The 24,709-nt window shown below is 43.1% G+C and overlaps 1 protein-coding gene across 9 annotated transcripts in view; it reads left to right on the top strand.

Moving 5' to 3' along the window:
• Positions 1–24,709, top strand: part of LOC137373856 (neuronal PAS domain-containing protein 3) — a 1,451,864-nt gene that overhangs the window by 645,996 nt on the left and 781,159 nt on the right. For all 9 annotated transcript variants that reach the window (XM_068039328.1, XM_068039327.1, XM_068039336.1 and 6 more), the window contains one exon: positions 22,861–22,943. In XM_068039328.1, the coding sequence (XP_067895429.1) occupies positions 22,861–22,943 (83 nt within the window). The remainder of the gene's footprint in view (positions 1–22,860; positions 22,944–24,709) is intronic.

Raw genomic sequence — 24,709 nt, 5'->3', positions numbered from 1 at the left:
ACTGGTCACACGTCTCAATTTTGAGAAACTCCCTTGCACTACTACTCTCTGTCTCCTGTTGCCCAGCCAGTTCTTTATCCATCTAGCTAGTACACCCTGGACCCCATGCGACTTCACTTTCTCCATCAGCCTACCATGGGGAACCTTATCAAACGCCTTACTGAAGTCCATGTATATGACATCTACAGCCCTTCCCTCATCAATCAACTTTGTCACTTCCTCAAAGAATTCTATTAAGTTGGTAAGACATGACCTTCCCTGCACAAAACCATGTTGCCTATCACTGATAAGCTCATTTTCTTCCAAATGGGAATAGATCCTATCCCTCAGTATCTTCTCCAGCAGCTTCCATACCACTGACGTCAGGCTCACCGGTCTATAATTACCAGGATTTTCCCTGCTACCCTTCTTAAACAAGGGGACAACATTAGCAATTCTCCAGTCCTCCGGGACCTCACCTGTGTTTAAGGATGCTGCAAAGATATCTGTTAAGGCCCCAGCTATTTCCTCTCTCACTTCCCTCAGTAACCTGGGATAGATCCCATCCGGACCTGGGGACTTGTCCACCTTAATGCCTTTTAGAATACCCAACACTTCCTCCCTCCTTATGCCGACTTGACCGAGAGTAATCAAACATCTGTCCCTAATCTCAACATCCGTCATGTCCCTCTCCTCAGTGAATACCGATGCAAAGTACTCATTTAAAATCTCACCCATTTTCTCTGACTCCACGCATAACTTTCCTCCTTTGTCCTTGAGTGGGCCAATCCTTTCTCTGGTTATGATTACTTTTCATCTGTGTTCACTATGGAGAAGGACGATGTAGGTGTAGAGATCAGGGAGGGGGATTGTGATATACTTGAACATATTAGCGTTGAAAGGGAGGAAGTATTAGCTGTTTTAGCAGGCTTAAAAGTTCATAAATCCCTAGGCCCGGATGAGATGTACCCAGGCTGTTATATGAGGCAAGGGAGGAGATAGCAGGGGCTCTGACACAAATTTTCAAATCCTCTCTGGCCACAGGAGAGGTACCAGGGACTGGAGGACAGCGAGTGTGATACCATTATTCAAGAAGGGTAGCAGGGATAAACCAGGTAATTACAGGCCAGTGAGTCTAACATCAGTGGTTGGGAAAATATTGGAAAAAATTCTGAGGGATAGGATTAATCTCCACTTGGAGAGGCAGGGATTAATCAGAGATAGCTAGCATGGCTTTGTCAGGGGGAGATCATGTCTAACTAACTTGATTGAATTTTTCGAGGCGGTGAGTAGATGTGTAGATGAGGGTAAAGCAGTTGATGTAGTCTACATGGACTTCAGTAAGGCTTTTGATAAGCTCACCGTGGAAATAACTCCTTGGTTTAGCATCGATTTCCTTTCCACCTTTTCTAGGAGTGGGTGTGGGACCTTTCTCAGTGTGAACAGACATACCATTTCTGCCTCTTTGTTGTGAGGAATGTGTTACTCTGTTTTTAATTTCCCTAAACCTTTAAATAATTTGGGGAATTCGGCTCTAAAATTCCTGAGCTGTTTCTCCTGTTCCTTGATCTCTTCCACCCTGCATAACAGCTGTAAAGCTAAACAAGCTTTCTTACTGAGTAGTGAACAGGCTTGGTTCCCTATAAAATACTGGGTTTCCAGAATGGTGTTATTTCTGTGAGCTAAAGTTGTCTGTATTTCTCCTATAACCTTTAACTGAATCTTTCCTGGATTGTATAATTTCTTGTTGGTTTTCCTAAGCCTTTCCTTCATCAGCCAAGGTGTTTGGTCAGATAGGACAGAAACCACTGCTCCTGTATCTAACTTGAAGTTGGTTTTATTTTCCCCCACTAAGATTTCTGCTTCCAAACAATCTTTGTTTTTCTCTTGCACTTCCCCAAGGAAGGAAGTGTTGATTGTTTCTCTTTTATTTCATCTATTTTTTTTACCCATCTGCAGTGTTTATTTCCTGCTGCGACCGATCTGCTGAAAGTGTCCCATTTTTTGCACCAGAAACATTCAGCTTCCCGGGCTGGGCAATTTTCCCACCGATGCTGCTCCCAGCCACACCTATTGCAATTCAGTGCTGTTACCTGTAGGTGTCTTTCCCACCTTTCGGGCTTTATGACACCATTATTCTCTGTCTTCTCCACAGACTCAACTGATTCGAGAATTGTCAAGGCTGTACTGCCCCGATCCCCCTGAACTAATAGCTAATTAAATTTTCAGACTTCTGCCTGCCTGCTCGACAGAATGGCTTTTTCCAAAGTCAAATCGTCTTTTGACTGAAGCTGGTCTGACAGTGCTTTGTCTATGACCCTGACGACTATTCTGTCCCAAATCAGTTCCACTCGCAAGTTCCCGTAGTCGCAATCCTCAGCTACTTTATATCGATCATTAATAAATGAATCGATACTTTCACCATCTTTTTGTGTGCGTTTCTTGAACTTCACCCTTTCCACGATAACATTCTTTCTGATCTGAAAGTATCCCTCCAATGCTTTTATTACTTTGCCATACAGGGTTTCCTTTTCATCGATCCCCAAGTAATTAAAATGACATCCGCAGTGTCTCGCATGATGTAAAGTAAAACACTGACCTGTTCCCTATCTGGTCATGCCATTAGACCCGAAGCAGAACGGCATCTGTCGAATCTTCAAATCCATATTGGCCACACTTCGGCCTGGTTGGTCCCCGCTTACTCTTTGGTAAGAGTATCAACTTCTCCATTTTTACTGCTGCCACCATATACTATATTGTCAGTGTGCTGTTAGTATTAAATGAGGATAGTAGACTTTGGGTCAAAGTAAGAGGAATTTATTTACAGGGGTCTTATCTCTAAGGTATCTACACGAACACTGAGCAACATGAGGTTCAGACTCATGACATCACATTCTGTGGTGATGCTTAAGGTCTACCTACATAATCTACCCAGCAACAGCTTGTGTACATTATGCTACAATGTTGACCACTCTTCTTCACCCTTTCCCTCCTTTATTCCTTTCTCTTTACCCTCCCATCTCCCTTTCCCCATACACCTTTTCCCTTCTGCCTTCCCCATATTTCCCTCTCCTTCCCACTTCCTGGCCCCTCTCCTCAACTGAGGACCATCTATTTCCGCTACCTTCTAATTCTCCTTTCCCTGAGTGCTGCACTTGTTATTGACTCCCTATCTGCAAAGTCACAGGAGATGAACTGGAATTCTTTGCAGGTGCCCAGGCCTTCATTTTTTATTATCTGCACGGTAAATGTTAAATGCTTACTTTTTCTTTCAGATTTCATCAAATTTCCCAATTCAACCATGGAATTACAATCTTTGATGTACTTCATTGTTTCTTATTGGCACTTGCTTTTCTGCTCCTTCTTAAAAGTTTTCCATTGTTAATCCATGATTCTTTTTGCCAGCTTTTTCCTCGATTTAATCTGGGCAATGTTCCTTTTAATTTTGCTATATTTTGATTTTTTTCCCCAGTCAAGTGCCCTTATACTTGACATTTGTTTTGCTTTTCTATTCTTGCACTGAGCCTAACTGCATTATAGTCGCTGCTTCCCAAACATTCCATTACCTCTAGGTCATCCACTTGCTCTGTTTCAATACAGCATCTTACATTTATGTGGCACCTTTAATGTAGTAAAATGTGCCATGGTGCTTCAAAGGAGCATAATCAGTCAAAGATTGATACTGAGCCAAAGAAGAGACATTAGGACAGGTGACTAAGAGTTTGGTCAAAAAGTTAGGTTTTAAGGAGGTCTAAAATGGAGGGAAAAAAAGGTGGAGAGCTTTAGGGAGGGAATTCCAGAGTTTTGGGCCTTGAGAGCTGAGGCATGGTTACCAAAGGTGGGTGAAGGAAGGATGGATCAGTGGCCAGAGTCGGCGGGTTATAGAGCTAGAGGAGGTTACAGTCATGCCATGGAGGGATTTGAATATAAGGATGAAAATTTTAAAATTGAGACTTTTGGGGATCAGGGCGAATGCAGGTCAGCACATTCAGAGATGATGGTGAACAAGACTTGGTGCAAGTTGGGATATGAGCACCAAGAGTTTATTGACGATGTAAGATCGGGGGTCCCTGGCCAAGGGGCTATTGGAATAGTCAAGTCTGGAGGTAACAAAGTCACGGATGAGGCTTTCAGCAGCAGATTGGCTGAGGCAGGAGCAGAGACAGGTGATATTATGGAAGTATAAGTAGGTGATCTTGGTAATGGAGAGAATATAGGGTCAGAAGCTCAGGTTAGGGTCAAATAGGATGCTAACATTAAGAACAGTCTGGTTTAACCTAAGATAGGAGTCAGGAAGGGGATGGAATTGGAGGTTAAAAACAGAGTTCTCCATCACAAAGACAGCCTAATGTCACCTTTGTAACATTGCCCATTTCTTCCCCTGCCTCACCCCATATACCACTAAAATCCTCATCCATGCCTTTATCCAGATTTGACTTTTCCAATAGTGGTGACCATCCATAAACTTAATATCATCCAAAATTCTGCTTCCTGCAGTTGACTCCACTTCAAGTCCCATTTACGCATCACTTGCTGAACTACAATGACTCCTGGTATGCCAATGCTTCTAATTTAAAATTCTTATCCTTTTTAAATCCATCTTGGTTTCATCCCACTTTATTACTGTAATCATCTCCAGCCCTAACTATCCCCTGCCCCAATCTTGCCACCTCCTGATCTCTTTGATCCTCTAACTCTGGCCTTTTGCACTTCCTTCACTCCACCATTGGCAGCCGTGCCTTCAGCTATCTAAGTCACACACTTTGGAATTCCCGCCCTAAACACCTCCGCCTCTCATCTCTCTCCTCTATTAAGACCCTCCTTAAAATCAATTTTTTGACCAAATTTTTTGCCACTCTTCTGAATAACACCTTCTTTGTCTCGGCATCCATTTTAGTTACATTACACCTCTGTGAAGAGAATTGGGACATTATTCTATATTAAAGGCAGTATATAACTGAAATAGTCATTATTGATGCATCATTCAGATGTTTGTTGGTGGTAGAGAATTACTTGAAAGCTTATCTGTCCCAATTAACTTGCTGTGGGTCCAATCTTCGTACAATTTATAATTTCCAAATCTCTTCATTTGTAAGATGTAGCAGATTACTTTACAGACAATATCTCTTTCATAAGAGAGGGTCAGGGGTCCTCCAAGAAAATTGGAACAAAAATGAGATGGCCAAAAGATATCTGCAGATTGTAGAAGTTTTGAGGACATACTGGCAAAGAATCAAAACTACAGACTTTATCAAACAGGAACACACTTTGGCCTAGAATTTCCTTGGATTATTCTGCCAGTTTTCAGGCAGATCTGGGGAAGCAAATGGGAAAAATAAGATGGGAAAACATTGAGCTGAATCCCTGCCCCTAGAAACCCTTGTTAATATTTTCCTCCCAGTGCAATGTCAACAGCCAACAACTGCTGATAAAATTATACTTGTCATATGAAAATAGTATTTAAATGAACCTGCAGTCACGAACATTGAATTTCCCTTCCTTACCGACTGTGAGCGCTCTTAAAATTCACACTGATATAAAAGAGATATTCAGTGGTAATGGACTGGTGCATAACAGGCAGAAAGGTCAGGGGAATGGAACTAAGTGAATATCCCTTTCAGAGAGTTAGCATTGATGTGATGGATCAAATAGCCTCATTGTCCAGTATATATTTTCCCTCTGCTGTTCCTGCGCCTGCAGCAATTTCCTTACCTGAGCACAGTGATTACAGGAAAATAAGGTGGGGAAAACCATATAACCTAATGGAGCCCACTGGATAGTTCATCCATGTAAATTAATGCATGAAAAATCAGATGGGCTACTTTTTTGGCATGCAGTCCTTACCACCTGGTTTTTCTGTAATTGCTGTACCCAGAAGATCCAATTGCCCAAGGAACATGCAAATCTGTACCAATGATTCTATAGTTACTTTTCACTAGTAAAGACACACACAAACACACACATATATATATATATATATATATGTTCCAAACTATTATATAAAGTTGAGATAAAGTTTTCTTTCTTATGTTGAATGTGACCATGATATAAAACTGATAAATGTGTCAAGGCTGCAGTCTTGTGTAGTTAAACTAAACCATTGAGAATCATTCAAGACAGATAAATGCTCTTTTTTCTGTGAATATGTGTGCTTACTAGTAATATAAAAATCCAACTATGTGATATTTACTGGATCATGGATTTTTATTCCTGAATTGTTTCCAATATCAAAATATATTACACTTCTCTTTGAAATTCATTTAACAGTGATGCATCACTGTTAAATTAATTTCAGAGAACTGTAATTTCAAACAAGAAAGTTGTGGAGGCATTTTAATTTTAATTTCAAACATTTTCTTATTTGTAATTCTGTTTATGAGATGTTCCCTGATCTGGATAAGAGATGCCAAGACGAGGCTGGGCACTGCCTCAGAGAAAAAGAATATGAAAAGAAAAATGGGAGGGTAAATTTCCACAGGCCACTTTCACATATCTGGGCAGCTATTCTCATTGCAATACCGACAGAGGGCTGGAAGGTAGGGAAAATTAATCGTAGTATATTGTTAAAAAATAGTGCTCAGCACAAGTGGACCTGACAAGAGAAGAGAAAATAACATTCAGATATGAAAAAGAAATCAAAACTTTTAAACAATGGTAATTCTAACTCTGGTTGAACCAATAACTTCAGTTATATTATAGATACTATATTTTTTAAATTCAAAATTATTTATCCATTAGTTTTAGTGAGGTTATAATGTATTATAAAACCATCATACATTGATAAAAATGAAAACTTTGTAATTGTTGAAAAAAATTCATTTCCCTCTGTTGTAATTTCGTGTATAAATTTGGCAAGCACTGAAGTTAAGCGTATTAATATCCACTTTCTCTTGTCTACAGCAGTAGGTTGAGAAACTGCTTGTCGTTTTACCTCATTATTACTCTTAGCAATTACTAAGCCTTTAACGTTTTTGACATTTCTTTATTTTAAATTTATTTATAGATCCATTAAGCTTACCCTTCTCTATCCAAAAAAATTAATGATGCTTAAAAAGTGGAGATAATGTTCTCATAGTACTGAAAAGCTTTTAGTGTCAATATATATATATGGTGAATTTAGTACTATTTTCTAATAGCTTGAATTTTAAACATTTATATTAAAAAGACATTTGAGAGAAAAATTCAATTTGTGGTCACCCGTTTTGCGCCTGGGAAGTGGGCAACCTGCAGTTAAGGATCGGGAGGACACTTTGGCTACCCCCTTGATGCCCAAGGCCTACCTGGTGCAATATTCAGATGGACCAGTAAATGGGCAAAGTAGTCTGGCTGCCTGAAACAGGCTGCTTAAATATGCAAATTGATCCCCTATGCCAGCTATCGGGCCACTAATGCAAAATTCAGGTGCAAATAGGTTGAATCTTGACTGCTGCTAGCATGACTAGAATTGCTGGAACATGTGCAGAGAAAAACAAGGGGCTTGGATCTGAATGGGATTGGGGCTTGAAGTACAAAGCTGGAGTGGGAAGAGTGGACAGTCAAGCTGAAGCTCTGCTACTTTCCCTTATGTGCTCAGTAGTTCAGCTGGTCCTAGTTCATCAAGAGCATCTACACATTTAAAACTCTCACTCCTGGTCTGCAATGGTCACCCCGCTGTGCTGGCAACTCAGATAGTGGAGTTTGGACTGTGCATAGTAATTGGAGTAAAGCATGGAGCCAGGGACAGTAATATGAGTGGGGTTTGGAACCATGGCTCGGGGCAGAAACAATCCTATAACAACTAAGAGGAATAAAGAGAGGTCCCAATAGGAGGGAAGTGATTCAGAGCTGGAGAAGTTGAGGTGACCTAGGAAGGAGACTCCTCGGAATAGTTGGCAAAGATGTGGGGAGCATCAGAGTCAGTAAAATGTAAGGATTCAATGGAAAATCATAGGCAGTAAGTCTGCAATTTCCAGGTATGTGCTAGATTTAGGTTTAGATTTATCTCAGATAAGAGTCAGAACATCAGAATGGAGTTTTCCAGTCACTTTGATTACTGGAATTATTCTGGTCAGATCCGAAAACAGCTGTCATTTTATGCAGTAAAATTGACCATAAATTGGAAACCCAAGGTAAATGATGTATTTATGTCATTATATAATTGCATTCAACTAATTGGCAAAGTAACTGGAAGGTTGAATCAACAATTTCACTGCAACCAGTTTGTCCATAAATTTGGGAACTGATCACCTATCAAGTTAGCGCCATAAGAATCCAAACCAATTTACCACCAGCCATCTTGGTAGGATTTATATTAGCAATTGGAAAGTGGATTCAGCATAGTCCAATTCCAAGTTTCATTAATAATCCAGTTATTTATGTCTGAAAGGTTGACTGTTTCAGATGAATAAATGCATTTGTTGTATATTTTCTGTTTGAATGTTTGATATTAGGCATTAGAAATTGATTGTGAATTTTGGAACCTCATGAATAAGAAATATAAGAATATTTTATTCTAAAAACAACTTAGAAAATACAGTAATACAAACAAAAAATGCTGGAAAACACTCAGCAGGTCAGGTAGCATCTGTGGAGAGAGAAACAGAGTTAGTGGCCTGAATTAACTGATCGAGCGGATGACCGTTGCCAGGTGGGAATATGGGTTGGCGGCATGCACAGGCGGGCAGTGGGATTTCTGTTGCGATTTATAAGATCATAAGAACTAGGAGCAGGAGTAGGCCGTCCGGCCCCTCGAGCTTGCTCCGCCATTCAATAAGATCATGGCTGATCTTTTCGTGGACTCAGATCCACTTACCCGCGCTCTCACCGTATCCCTTAATTCCTTTATTGTTCAAAAAGATATCTACCTTAGCTTTAAAAACGTTTACTGAAGAAGCGTCAACTACTTCACTGGGCAAGGAATTCCATAGATTAACAACCCTCTGGGTGAAGAAGTTCCTTCTTAATTCAGTCCTAAATCTGCTCCCTCTAATCTTGAGGCTATGCCCTCTTGTCCTAGCTTCACCTGCCAGTGGAAACAACCTCTCTACTTGTATCTTATCTATTCCCTTCATAATTTTATATGTTTCTATAAGATCCCCCCTCATTCTTCTGAATTCCAGTGAATATAATCCCAATCTACTCAGTCTCTCCTCATAAGCCAACCCCCTCAACTCCGGAATCAACCGAGTGAACCTCCTCTGCACCCTCTCCAGTGCCAGTATATCCTTTCTCAAGTAAGGAGACCAAAACTGCACACAGTACTCCAGGTGCGGCCTCACCAGTACCTTATACAGCTGCAACATAACCTCTCTGCTTTTAAACTCAATCCCTTTAGCAATGAAGGACAAAATTCCATTTGCCTTCCTAATTACTTGCTGTACCTGCAGACCAAACTTCTGCGATTCATGCACAAGGACACCCAGGTCCCTCTGCATAGCAGCATGCTGCAACTTTTTACCATTCAAGTAATAATCCTTTTTACTGTTACTCCTACCGAAATGAATGACTTCACATTTATTAACATTGTATTCCATCTGCTCACTCACTCAATGTATCTATCTTCCTCTGCAAAGTTTCACAGTCATCTGCACACTTTGCTCTGCCACTCATCTTAGTGTCAGCTGCAAACTTTGACAACCTACACGTGGTCCCCAACTCCAAATCATCTATATAAATTGTAAATAATTGCGGTCCCAACACCGATCCCTGAGGCACACCACTAGTGACTGATTGCCAACCAGAATAGCACTCATTTATCCCCACTCTCTGCTTCCTGTTAGTCAACCAATCCTCTATCCATGCTAATACTTTACCCCTAACGCCATGCATCCTTATCTTATGCAGCAGCCTCTTGTGCGGCACCTTGTCGAAGGCCTTTTGGAAATCTAGGTACACCACATCCACTGGGTCCCCATTGTCCACCTTGCTCGTAATGTCATCATAGAATTCCAAAAGATTTGTCAAGCATGACCTACCCTTCATGAACCCATGCTGCGTCTGCCCAACGGGACAATTTCTATCGAGATGCCCTGCTATTTCTTCCTTGATAATAGACTCAAGCATCTTCCCCACTACAGAGGTTAAGCTAACCGGTCTATAATTCCCCATCTTTTGTCTACCTCCCTTTTTAAACAGTGGCGTCACATCTGCTGTTTTCCAATCTGCTGGGACTACCCCAAAGTCCAGTGAATTTTGGAAAATTACCGCCAGTGCACCTGCTATTTCTCCCGCTATCTCTTTTAGTACCCTGTGAGGCATTCCATCAGGGCCAGGAGACTTATCAATCCTTAGCTCCATTAGCTTGCCCAACACTACCTTTTCCGTAATAATGATTGTTTCCAGGTCCTCACCTACGTTCGTCTCTTTGTCAATTACTGGCATGTTATTAATGTCCTCCACTGTGAAGACCGATACAAAATACCTGTTCAATGCCTCGGCCATTTCATCATATCCCATAACTAAATTCCCCTTCTCATCCTCCAAAGGACCAACGTTTACTTTAGCCACTCTTTTTCGTTTTATATATTTATAGAAACTTTTGCTATCTGTCTTTGTATTCTGTGCTAGTTTTTTCTCATGTTCTATCTTACTTTTCTTTATAGCTCTTTTTGTGGCTTTCTGTTGACCTTTAAAGTTTTCCCAATCTTCTAGTTTCATGCTGTTTTTGGCCACTTTGTATGCCTTCTCTTTCAATTTGATAGCCTCCCTTATTTCCTGAGACACCCATGGCAGATTACCCCTTTTCTTCCAGTCCTTCCTTTTCACTGGAATATACTTTTGCTGAGCACTTTGAAAAATTGCTTTGAAAGTCCTCCACTGCTCGTCAACTGTCCCACCATAAAATCTTTGTTTCCAGTCTACTTTAGCCAAGTCCTCTCTCATTCTATTGTAGTCCCCCTTGTTCAAGCGCAGGACCCTGGTATTGGATTTTATCTTCACACTCTCCATCTGTATTCTAAATTCAACCATACTGTGATCACTCCTTCCAAGAGGATCCCTAACTATGAGGTCATTAATTATTCCTGTCTCATTACACAGGACTAGATCTAGGATAGCTTGCTTCCTCGTCGGTTCCATTACATACTGTTCAAGAAAACTATCACGGATACACTCAACGAACTCCTCCTCAAGGCTACCCTGACTGAGCTGGTTCGACCAATCTACATGTAGATTAAAATCCCCCATGATAATTGCTGTACCATTTTTACAGGCATTAGTTATTTCTTTGTTTATTGCCCGCCCCAATGTGATGTTATTATTTGGTGGCCTATAGACTACGCCCATCAATGACTTTTTCTTCTTAGAGTTTCTAATTTCCACCCAAATGGATTCAACCTCATTCTCCATAGAACCTATATCATCTCTCAGCACCGCCCTGATGTCGTCCTTGAATATCAGAGCTACACCACCTCCCTTACCTTCCTGTCTGTCCTTCCGAATAGTCTGGTACCCCTGGATATTTAACTCCCAGTCGTGACCAACCTGTAACCATGTCTCCGTAATGGCTACCAAATCATATTCATTCGCGATGATTTGTGCCATTAACTCATCAACCTTGTTACGAATGCTACGAGCATTCAGGTAAAGTGCCTTTATGCTAGCTTTCTTACCCTCATGATTTCCAACATCTCTAATAATAACTCCTGAGTTATCCTTCCTTTCTGCTTCTTTCATAGTCTGTCTTGAACTTAAACCCTCCTGCACACATGTTAACCTGCTGCTTACCTTTTTATTTACCATCATACTCCCTGTCGTTTTCCCTTTCCCTTCCTCCCGAGTCACTAGTTTAAAGTCCTAGAGACCACCCTATTTATCCGTTTCGCTAGAACACTGGTTCCAGATCGGTTCTGGTGGAGACCGTCCCATCGGTACAGATCCCCCCGGTTCCAAAACTGATGCCAATGCCCCATGAAATGGAACCCCTCTTTCCCACACCACTCCCTTAGCCACGTGTTTACTTCCCTAATATTCTTATCCCTAAGCCAATTTGCACGTGGCTCGGGCAGTAATCCGGAGATTATGACCCTCGAGGACCTGTTCCTTAATTTCGTTCCCAGTGCTTTATAATCCCCAAACAGGTCCTCCATCCTAGCCTTGCCTATGTTGTTAGTCCCAACGTGGACCACAACAACTGGATCCTCCCCCTCCCGCTCCAATATCCTTTCAAGCCGGTCAGAGATGTCCTGCACCCAGGCAACACACCATGCGGGACTCCCGATCCAGCTTGCAAAGGATACTATCTATCCCCCTAATTATAGAATCCCCTATAACTACCACTTGTCTTTTTGCTCCCCCCTCTTGAATGTCCTTCTGCACCATGGTGCCATGGTCAGTTGGCTCATCCTCCCCGCAGCCCTTTTCCTCATCCACACAGAGAGCAAGTATCTCGTACCTGTTGGATAAGGTCAAAGGCTGAGGCTCCTCCACTCCTGAACTCACGATCCCCCTACCTGCCTCACTGTGATCACACCCTGTTGTCCCTGATCACTAACTGAATTTGAATTACTTAATCTACCAGGTGTGACTGCCTCCTGAAACAAAACGTCCAGGTAACTCTCCCCCTCCCGGATATGCCGCAGTGTTTGAAGCTCAGATTCCAGATCATCAACTCTGAGCCGGAGCTCTTCCAGCAACCAACACTTGCTGCAGATGTGGTCCCTGCCGTTCACAATGGGGACAGCCAGCTCCCACATCATACAGCTACCGCACATCACCTGCCCAGCCATCTCTACTTAGTTAATTACTTTATTACTTTATATAAATTTATGAGTTAAATACTTTGATACTTCTCTACTATGGTCTTTTTCAAATAACCAATTAATAGATCAATCAAAAAAAGAAAGTAAAAAAAAAGAAAGTAATTTATTAACCAATCACACGATACAGAAGAAATAAAAAAGCTTACCTTATCAACACACAAGAGTCCTTTTTTTTGGTTAGAGGAGGAGGGCGGGTGGGAGACACTACACGTGTAGTGTCTCGGGTTCAGCCACTGCCCAAATATATAGGTTTTTACTTACCCAGCAGTCCCCTGGTCCGCCAAAACAAAAGGTAATCTACTTTAAACTGAAACTGACTTCCCAGCTGTTAACGCGCTCGCCCTATCTCTGCTTCCGAAAAAGCTGCTGCAAGAGCCAATTAAGGGTCAGCAGGTGGGGGAGCCAGCCAATTAACGGTGGGGGGTGGCGGGGGGTTCCTAATGCCGGCAAATTGCATGGAGGCGCCAGTTTTAAAGGCACATGTGCAGCAGCCAAGCAGGCAAAAGACACAGGCAAACAGGGGGCAGGGATCAATATCAACAGAGGCAGTGGAGGAATGGCTTCAGCATGAGGAAGGGTCGCTCCATGATTCTGCAATGCCTTCCTGGAGGCGCTACTGCAGGTAGTCAGAGAAAGGACAGATGGCCAGTTTCCAGCAGACAGGAGGAAGAGGCCAGCAAGCCTCACCAAGAAAGCGTGGCTGCAGGTGGCAGACATTGTAAGCATCCGAGAGGTTGTTGCAAAAACCTGGATCCAGTACAGGAAGAGATTTAATGACCTGCTGCTTCTGGAAAGGTGAGTAGCGTTTAGAGTTGCAAACAGGAAGCCCACCATGAATTAAAAGACGCCCATGAAATGTGAAGTCAGGTGGTAGACCCAGGCATGGGGCAACACCAGGCACAAACATCCACATTGAGGCCCCCAGTTCACGCACACCTGAACCCCATGGTCAGTGATGGGTAAACACAGCCTTGAGATGGCTGAATGGCCGTGTCACCATGCGATCCCAGCGCGTGGTGCTGCATGTTTACAGTACCTCAGAGTGACCAGTACAGATGCCCCATGAGACAGGAGTGATACTGCGTATGTCTATGCTTGCAGGAGAAGTACACTCAGAATGCCAAGGAATATGAACTGGAGGTGGAGTGTCTTTCATTACTGTGGTGACATTGAGGGAGGAAGACGCCATAGAGATAGGATGGGTCACAGCAGGGCACTCTGTTTGTTGTCGAGGGCAAGACAGGTGTGGAAGCTATGGGGAGTGAGGAAAGGAATGGTCATGTCCAACATTTCCTAGACCATGTGTGGCCTGTGACACCTGTGTGGGTCTTTAACGCCACTGGCAGCTCCTGACCAAGGGGAGGCACCAGACCTTGGTTGAAGGAGCAGTTGTTTCACTTAAATCATGCCTCTTGTTATGACTGAGGCGGGAGGAGTGCACTGTCTTTTCTAGTTCCACTTCTCCACAAGTCACAACACATATTTAAATGTTTACCCAGTTACCGATACAGTCAATCATATACTCTCTACTCATTATCCCAGAATAAAATACACCAACCAGGTTTCTTTAATAAACAACAAAATTATCAGTTTATTATCAAACTTGACTTATCTAGTAACACACAGATTGAAATATGAAAGTTTCCTTTTTAAATACCCCCCCCCCCCCCCCACACACACTGGATAAAAATAAAGAAATTCTTTCTGCAGACGTCTTTTACAAAGAAAAAGACAAAAAAAGGAATACTTTGGCCACATACTTGCTAATTCTTGAAAAAAAAAGATATGGAAGGATGTCATTTGTCCCTTTTGGTCTGACATCTGGGTAGACAGAGATGGGTCACTGGGATCTTTTCAGAAGTAGTTCGTCCTGGAGATAGCAAGAAATAGTCTGGTAGGCTTTCCAGGAGAAATGTGACATCAAGGGTTTCAGTTATCACATTCTGGATTTGCAGGGTTTTTTCAAAGAGGTAGAGAAAGAGGAGCTGACACACTGGATTTCTCAGAGTCTCTGAGAGGTGCAGGAAAGATGAGCAGGGGGTTTCTTTTCAGCAGGCTACAAAACCAACTGCTTTTCAATACTGTCCACAACCCAACTGAACCAAAGCAATATCTCAGAAGTAAAACCACCTCCTGACCTTCATAAATCTTGACATGTCACTTTTCTGTAAACATCTCCCCCAAGTCACCAAGGTTTCTGTTTATCGAGCTTAAGATATGTGATATCCAGTAAAGGTTGTTTTCAAACAAGACCTCCCAGTGTCCTTTCAATGAACTTTCAACAAAAAAACAAAGTCCAGCATCTATGAAATCTTCAGTCTTCCAAAATAAATCCATTTCCACATTTTAAATATGAGTCCTCAAAAATTTTTTAGCAAAAAATGGAAGCACTTTCATAACACTCTCCACCAGTGGCGCAGGGGCGACACAGTGGTGCATTGGTTAGCACCGCAGCCTCACAGCTCCAGCGACCCAGGTACAATTCTGGGTACTGCCTGTGTGGAGTTTGCAAGTTCTCCCTGTGTCTGCGTGGGTTTCCTCTGGGTGCTCCGGTTTCCTCCCACAACCAAAAGACTTGCAGGTTGATAGGTAAATTGGCCATTATAAATTGCCCCTAGTACAGGTAGGTGGTAGGGGAATATAGGGACAGGTGAGGATGTGGTAGGAATATGGGATTAGTGTAGGATTAGTATAAATAGGTGGTTAATGGTCGGCACAGACTCGGTGGGCTGAGGGGCCTGTTTCAGTGCTGTATCTCTAAATCAAAATAAATCAAAACCAGGTACAGCAGCACTTGAGGAAGAGATCAGGGCTCCTGCAACACTGGAAAGCTCAGAAGATGCAACCTATCTCAAGACACTGCATCACTTAATTCCAGTGCACCCTCCACCAACATAGATACACTCACATCGGTGGGCTTTCTTGCACATGTAGAATGAGTGGCACAATCTGGTGAGCACTGCACAGATGCGCAGGAGGAGGTCGCGGATACAAGTCACCTGCGGCCACTTCTCCTTGGAACAGTAAGGAAAGGCCCAGAGATGCTCAGCTCCATGCAGATGGCGAGCCTCGGGTGTCATCAGCAAAGCAGCAGATGCTTCCATCCATGCCATGGGTGGCTCCATATCACTGGCATGCAAACGAATGGTAACCCTCATGGAGAAACACATGGAACATAGCACCAAGTAGATGCAGCGGGTGGGCGCAGAGCTCCATAGCATAGCCTCATCCTTGAGGCATATGGAGCAATGGGTGGGCGAGATGGGTCAGCCATGTATCTCCCCATTGCTAGGAGTTGAACCATTCCATGCAATCACAGGAGAGCATGTGGGGCCTGAAAGGCTGAAGGCAATGGGGGCTCTTCTCAAGGTACTTCGATAGCTGAAGGTAAATGCTCGGCCTATTTGATAATGACACCAACGCTGCATGTTGGTCTGCTAACTGAGGCAGCCCCTGCACAGATGCAGGTGGCCCTTAATGTGCCACGCTCCAGTAGGGCTCAGGCACCCAGAGGATGCAGGCTTTGGCCATCTGATGCATCAGAGCAAGAAAGGCAGCAGCCCAGCCCCACATTAACTCCAGGCACAGGGAGACCATCCATGGAAGTGACTGTAAGTGAGTGCGTAAATGCATTTGGGCTTTCACTGGGTGATAATTTGTGAAGTGCAGTCGCATTTAATGTTTAATGGGAGTTAAAGGTCGTGATATTCAATGTATAATGACTCGTGTATTTATTTTTAATGCAACAGTTAACATTGACCAGATGTGAAATGAAATAGATGGTATGTAAATTTGAGAGCCTCATGAGCGTCTGTGTTGACAGAAGTCCTTGGCAAATAGTTGTGATGGGTACAGAGAGATGCTAAGGGTCCCTGATGAAAGGTAGGGAAGGCCACCTCTGGGAGAGAACTTCTTGGTTCGGTGGCTCCTTGCACTTGTCCTCATATGAAGAGTGCTGATCACAGAGTTGTGACACTCCCTGCCATGCATACCACTGTCCTGTGTGCTGTGCCCCATGGCACCATCTTCATTGGCTGGTACCTGTTGACGCGCCTCATACTCATCCTCCTCCTCTGAGGATGCGGCCTGCTCGGTGTCTTCCTCTGGCTCCAGTGCTACTCTCCTCTGGAGTTTCAGGTTGTTTAATGCACAACAGATGACAATGATGTGGGATATCTTTGAGGGTGCATATTGCAGGGCTCCCCCAGATCTATCGAGGCATCTAAACCTCATCATCAAAAGGCCAATGGCCTGTTCAATGGTGTCCCCTGTAGTCATATGGCACCAGTTGCATGAGTCCTCTGCCCATGTGTTGGAGTTGCATACAAGGTTTAGAAACCATGACTTCAGTGGATGCCCCTTGTCCCCCAAGATCCAGCCATGAAGGCATTTGGGTGGCCTGAAGAGCTGGAGCAATTGGGACTGTCTAAAGGTGTAGGAGTTGTGGCAGCTTCCTGGAAACCTCGTACACACCTGCCTGATCTGCTTACAGTGGTTGCAAACGATATGAACATTGAGAGAGTGGAACCCTTTCCTTTTCATAAAGGCATCTGGTTACTCTGAGGGAGCTTTGATAGCCACATCAGTACAGTCAATGACTGCCTACACCTGGGGAAATCCAGCCATGGCCCCGAAGCCAATTACCCTCTTGGGCTGACTGGCCTGATCGGCTGTGAACTTGATATATTGGCCAGCCCAACACTACATGGCATCCGTGACCTCCTTTATGCAACGATGGCCGCTGACTGAGACAAGACACAAAGACGATCCCTGGACTGGACCACAGGCAAAAAGTTGCCAACATCACCTTTAAGGCTAGAAGCATTGGGTGTCTGTCACTTCCCATTGGCATCAACTCCTGTTCCAACATACCACACAGCTCCCCCACCACCTCCCTGGAGAGACGCAGTCTTCATAGACATTGGTGCTTGGACATCTCGATGAAGCTGAGCCTCTGAGCTGGATAGCACTTTCTGCAAACATGAGGTTGCCCTCTTACCCCATGCGCCCTCCTCGTCCATGTCCAATGTTTTCCGCAAGCCATTGGAGCTCCCCTGGCCACGGCACAGGCGCTCCATGTGGCTGCATCCCCATCTCTGTGCTACACTTTTCCTCACTGGAGGAGTCAACGTCTGAAAGCTTTGACCCCATAGCCAGATGGAGCCTCCACTGTGATGAGCTTCTCAAGAACTTTGTCCTGTCTCCAATGGCTGCTGTGGACCTCGGAGACACCTTTCCACCAGCAGCACTTTGCTTTGGCCAGACTTCTAGAGTGCCTCCAAGCTTGATGGCATTGCTTCTTGAAGACACAGCCTGCAGACAGCTTCACAATATGGCTGCCAGTTCTCTCCAAAAGTCAGCTGCCACTGATATCACGCCTCGTTTTAAGTAGATTCCGTGCATCCCGTGCACCTTTGCTAGAATCAGAAGAAAGGTAGGAAAATACCTGACATTTGCTATTTAATGACCTTAATTACCTGCCCGCCGCAATCTGTCAGCCAATGATCCATCCTGCTGCCTGCATTTGGTAAAATTGGTTGGCAGCCGGAAGATGACGGGGAGCCAGCCCGACGTGGGCCCACACCATTTCACCAGCCCCTCACCCCTGCCTCCATTCCCGCCTCCACAGTGCCAGTAAAATTCTGCCATATGGCTCTGATATTTATTGGGCGGGATTTCTGGGGGAGGAGTTCTGATCAGTTTATCTGAACACTGCTAGCTCCATGGTGTACATATTTTTTTCAAAGAGGTTGCCCAGCGGGATGCTAGGCTGAATAACATGTTGGCTCCCTGTCAGGCAGGGAACAGCATGGAAGAGGCTGCAGTCCAGGAGTAGGTAAACCTCTGCTGCTCGTGGTAGAGATCTGGAGTGGGGAGCAGTGGTTGGTACAGCATGGTTTGGACGATCTTAGGGGGTCGGAGAGGGATTGGAAGGAGAGATGTGAGGTCATTGTAGAAAAGGTGGACCCAGTGGTCAGGAAACGAAGATCGTGGGAGATGGCAGGGGGTCAGTGTTTTTGGAGGATTGGTGATCACGGGGGAGGGTCAGTGAGTGATCACGCGGGGTTTGATGATTGGTGGGGATGGTTGGTGATCATGGTCTCAGTGATTGGGGGGGTCAATGATTGCAGGCGGGCATTGGTGATCATGGGCGGAGTTCAGTGATCACATGGGAGGGTTGGTGATCACGGGAGGGTTGGTCGCAGGGGAGGGTCAGTGGAGGGTTGGGGATCGTGGGGAATGATCAGTGTTGGGGGAGGGTCATTGATAACTGGGGGATTCAGTGATCACGGAGGAGGGTCAGTGATCGAGGGAGGGTCGTTGATCACGGATAAGGATCAGTGATCGATGGTGAGGATCAGTGATCATGGGGGAGGATCGTCGGTGATCGATGGTGAGGATCAGTGATCGTGGGGGAGGATCGGTGAACACGACAGAGTCGTTGATCGCAGGGGAGGTTCGGTGATAACATGGGAGGTTCGGTGGGAGTTGATGATTGCAAGGGAGGTTCGGTGATCGTGGGGGAGGGTCGGTGATCACGAGGGAGTTGGTGATTGCAAGGGAGGTTCGGTGATAACATGGGAGATTTGGTGGGAGTTGATGATCGCAGGGGAGGTTCAGTGATCATGGGGGAAGGTCGTTGATCGCATGGAGGTTGGTGATCGTGTGTGGGGGTCAGTGATTGTGGGAGATGGTTGGTGATCAGGGCTTAGGTGTTTGCAGGTTAACTGATGGGGGTTGGTGATGGTAGTGGGGTTCGGTGATTGTGGAAATTGGTGACTGCTGGGGTGTTGGTGATTGAGAGCTGGGGTCTGGGTTCTGTGGTCATGGGGAGCTCGGTGATCTTGTGAGGGGTTTGGTTAGTTCCAGGTGGCGAGGTGGGGTGGTGAGGGGGGGGATCAGTCTCCTTTAATTGATAGGTTTACTGTAGCCCTGGAAACCTGGCTGGCCAATGTTAAAGCTGGAACAGCAATTAAAATTTGAGGCACCCAGCATCATTGAAATATTTAAATGAGCAACCCGCCTCCTGAAAGCGGTTGGTCGCCTGCCCCCAGTCCCCTTAAAACCAAAGTGGGCAATTTCAAGGCAAATCGGATTCAGGTTTCAGATTTTGTACGTTTTTACTTCCCATTCGACCCAGGCCCTTTATTGGAGGGTTAAAATTACCCCCTGTGGTTCAGGTCAATGACAAAGAAAATTCAGTATTTAGGAGAATTTATGTTCTGAATGTGGGTTGAGAAGACAACCTGCAAAGAACTAAAATACTTAAATGTTTTATAGTCAGGCAGGTACTTAAGATTTATCGTTGGTCCAGCAATTCTGACTGGATGAAACTTACAGTATCTTGAAAAACTTAGAAACACTTGAAAACTATTGACTATCTTTCTGCATCATAGCACAAACAAGTTTCTTCAAAAATTAAGAAGAAATTGAAACTAGTTGTTATGGATCTAAAGGAACATTTATAAGTGTGACAGTGTCTATAACTTGGTAAACAATACTGTATACAACTACTCTTCACGATTGCTTATTCTATCTATTGCATGTGACATAATTTGTGTAAACTAAACTGATCTGTTAAAATCTTTAGTCCTTGAATTTCATTCTTTGGATCTCTCTTGTATAATTACAGCACAAAAAGGGGTGATTAGTCTTGGGCAGTAGCACTAAATGGGTGATAGCAAATTAGCAACCTGTTTTACACCCAGCTCGATAATAAAATCGGACAGACTGTAAAATGGGCTGACAATTTACTATCACCCCCATTTTGAGCTGCCCAGTATACTCTAAGTTTGTTAACACTGCAAGACTGTCCCTAAACCTCTTATTAAAAAACAAGGAGAAATGTTTTGAATTTCTGACCTTTTTAAAATTCTCTCATTATACTTTGCATCAGATATATACAACTAAAATGATATTGGAAAAAAGTGGTTAAATTTTAGAAGTATATTTGCTGCCCATAGACATTTTTTATTACATAAAATGCATAAGTATTATTTTAAGCTTGTTCAGAACTGGATCAAGACTGAAAAACTGGGACCATTGCAAAGTCTGATTCTGCACTGTTTTCAAAAACACCTCCAATCAACTGAAAAAGTGATATCTCTGCAAAATAACCAGTCTTTTTTTGTAAAATGGTACGGGTCTCTTTTGCTATTACACATTTTCAGCATATCAAGTTATTAAAAAATGGCTGCTTAACTTCCAGGCCTATCAAGTCTCACTCTGAGTGAAACTTGCTCATTTTGGTTTTAATGCATTATCTATTTTAATGTTGGAACCACTCAGCAGGTCTGGCAGCATCTGTGAAAAGAGAAGCAGAGTTAACGTTTCGGGTCAGTGACCCTTCTTCGAAACTGACAAATATTAGAAAAGTCACAGGTTATAAGCAAGTGAGGTGGGGGTGGGGCAAGAGATAACAAAGGAGGTCTAGATTGGACCAGGCCACATAGCTGACCAAAAGGTCACGGAGCAAAGGCAAACAATATGTTAATGGTGTGTTGAAAGACAAAGCATTAGTACAGATTAGGTGTTAATACAGATTTCCAGCATCCGCAGTATTTTGCTTTTATCTATTTTAATGCACCTGACTCTTAAAAATAAAGCACAACTCCATGGTCTTAAATTGGTTTGTAATCTGTCTCACTCTTTTTGAATGTAAATCTCACTTCTAGCAATTTCTGAATGTTGACAACCTTGGTAATGACCACTTGTACAGTCTCCATCCTCTCATGTGTCACTGCTCTGATTTTAATAATGATATTCTGAAAATCTAACACCAAGCTGGAAACCAACAAAATGGTGAAGAAGTTAATTGCTTATTGGGAGAATTTTATGGTGCTATGGATTCCAGTACTAAACTCAGCCCAGACTCATGGGATGAAAATCTACTTTCTCTCGGTTAGCTGTGACTTGGTTGGGAGCACTCTCACCTCTGAGTCAGAGGTTTTGGGTTCAAGTCCTACTCCAGAGACTTCCACACAAAAATCTCGGCTGATATTCCAGTGCAGTACTGGGGAATGCTGTACCGTCAGAGATGCCATCTTTTCGATACGACATTAAACCAAGGTCCCATGGCATCATTTCAAAGAAGAGCAGGGGAGTTATCCCCAGTGCCCTGGCCAATATTTATCCCTCATTCAACATCACAAAAACAGATTGAATGGTCATTATCACATTGCTGTTTGTGGAAACTTGATGTGTGCAAATAGGCTGTCGCATTTCCTACATTACAGCGGTGACTATATTTCAAAAGTATTTCATTAACTGTAAATTGTTTTTAGAGGCCCTGTGGTCATGAAAGGCAGTATATAAATGCAAGTCTTTATTTTCTGATGGCATTAAGGTTTCTGTATAAACTGAATTTGGCAAGTTTCATGGTAGAGCATTTTGCAGGAGTGGGTCCATAAACCTGCCCACATGTTAGCAATAAATTGACAATCTCACTTAGAGGCTATAAAGATGCTCTAATATGTAAAATGGAAAATATTACTATGTAAATTCATTGATTTAGTTACATGGATGCTCTTTTGAACTGAAAGTAAAAGTATGTTGTTGCACAGAGTAAAGCTGCATCTGAATCATGCTACACCAGATGCTTAATACTTATACTGGATAATGAATGTAAGAAAATATTCCATTCTAAAGCACATTGCAGTTAGTGATCAGAAAAATATCAATTAAATTATCACTTCTGTAACTAATTTCTAAAACAAAATGGACCAATGTCCAGACTCACTTTTGAATATAGTACATTTTCTTCTGTTTTCTAATCATTAGGTTGGAAAATAAATAAGGATGAGGAAGTACATCCAGCCCATTTGTGCAGCAAAGCCAAAAATTAGCCCCAAGTACAGCATCCAGTTATTTCTTACATAATTCAAATTTTGTTTGCCTTCAGTAAATGTATTCGGAGTGTTGATTACTGTGTATGTGTTGCTAGTGAAAAAGTCAACAGGATCATAAAGCAAGGGAATCCACTTTATATTCCAGCTGACCGTTTTTGCCAACATTAGTGAACAGAGGTAAATATAACCTGAAATGTTACACAAAATTAAAATAGAAGCTTCAATATCTATTACCTGGGGATGTTAGTAGTTTGATTAAACCTTTGAATAATGAATATTTTTCCTTTTATATTTAGCTTTAGGAGCACAACGCAGGAGGAGTCCAAGTTCCATAGCCATCAATGTGTTCGAACACAATTTGGGAAGCCATATTCTACAGGTAAGTGACACAACGATTATTAGGATTATTTACTCATGTCACTGACAATGGTTCATTCATTGGTTGGAGATTAGTCATTCTGTTGAAAACCTGTCATCGCTGGTTAGGTTCAATACTTGTATTTTCTATTGACCTGGCATAGTTTGAATGTGAGCTGCCTTTATTTTGCCATGACAAATAGGCATTGGCTTCTGATTAAAGTACAGCAGAAATTCTTATAGTTAGGATTGGATGCCATTGAGTTCTTGTAACATTCTGTTGCAAACTCTATCTAATATGTGCTGTCTGGTTACCATATATTTTTAAAGAAACATTTATACAAATGTACAAATTCAGAGCAAGAGTAGGCCACTCGACCCCTTGAGCTTGCTCTGCCATTCAACAAGATCATGGCTGATCTGATTGTAACCTCAACTCCACATTCTACTCCCAATAACCTTATCAAGAAAGAAATGAAAAATGTAATGAAGACATTTTTGTTAAGCATACAATAGCTCTGATTAATGATGTATCCACTGGGAAACAGCAACAACGTACTTTTATAAAGCACATTCAACGTAGTAAAACATTCCAAGGCACTTACTAAGAGTAATAATAATGAAAAAAATTTTGACAGGGCCATTGAAGGAGAAATCAGGAAAGATGACAAAAAGCTTGATCAAAGAGGTGGGTTTTTAGGAGCATCTTAAAAAAGGAGACAGTGGCAGAGAGACAGGGAGGGAATTCAAGAGCTTAGGACCAAGACAGCTGAAAGCATGGCACCAATAGTGGAGCAATTAACATCAGGAATGTGCAGGAGGCCAGAATTGGAGGAACACAGAGATCTTGAAGGCTTGTAGGGCTGGAGACACTTAGGGAGGGGTGAGGCTACGGTGGGAATTTGAAAACAAAGATGACAATTTTAGAATGGAAGTGTTGTCAGTTTGGGAGCCAGTGAAGGTCAGCAAGCACAGGGGTGATGGGCGAATGAGATTTGGGGCAAGTTAAGATACGGGCAGCAGAATTTTGGTTGAGGACAAATTTATGTCGGGTGCAAGATAGGAGGCTGACTCGGAGAACTTTGAAATAGTCAAGTCTAGCGGTGACAAAGTCATGGATGTGAGTTTCAGCAGCCGATGAGCTGAGGGAGGGTTGGAGTCAAGCAGTGTTATGGAGGTCAAAGTAGACAGCCTTGGTAGTGGTGCAGAAATGTGGTTGGAAACTCAACTTGGGGTGGCGCGTATGTTACTTGGCACTTATCAACCCAAGCCTGGATGTTGTCCAGGTCTAGCTGCATGCAGTCATTGACTGCTTCATTAGCTGAAGAACTGTGAATAGAGCTAAATACTATGCAATCGTCAGCGAGAAGCCCCATTTCTGACCTTAATAGAGGGAATCTCATTGGTGAAGCAGCTGAAGATAGTTGGATGGAGGATGCTGCCCTGAGGAACTCCTGCAGTAATGTCCTGGGGCTGAGATGGTTGGCCTCCAACAACCACAACCAACTTCTGTTGTACTATGTTTAACTCCAACCAGTATACAGATTTCCCCCTGATTTCTATTCCTTCAATTTTACTAGGGCTCCTTCATGCCACACTCAGTCAAATGCTGCCTTGATGTCAAGGGTAGTCACTCTCAACTCTCCTCTGGAATTTAGCTCTGTTGTCCATGTTTGGATCAAGGCTGTAATGATTTTTTAAAAAATTATTTCATGGGATGTGGGCATCGCCAGCAAGGCCAGGATTTGTTGCCCATCCCAAATTGCCCTTGACAATTGAGTGGCTTGC

This window comes from Heterodontus francisci, chromosome 9 (assembly GCF_036365525.1).
Source record: "Heterodontus francisci isolate sHetFra1 chromosome 9, sHetFra1.hap1, whole genome shotgun sequence".
Taxonomy (NCBI): domain Eukaryota; kingdom Metazoa; phylum Chordata; class Chondrichthyes; order Heterodontiformes; family Heterodontidae; genus Heterodontus; species Heterodontus francisci.
This window is presented reverse-complemented; position numbering and strand designations above follow the sequence as displayed.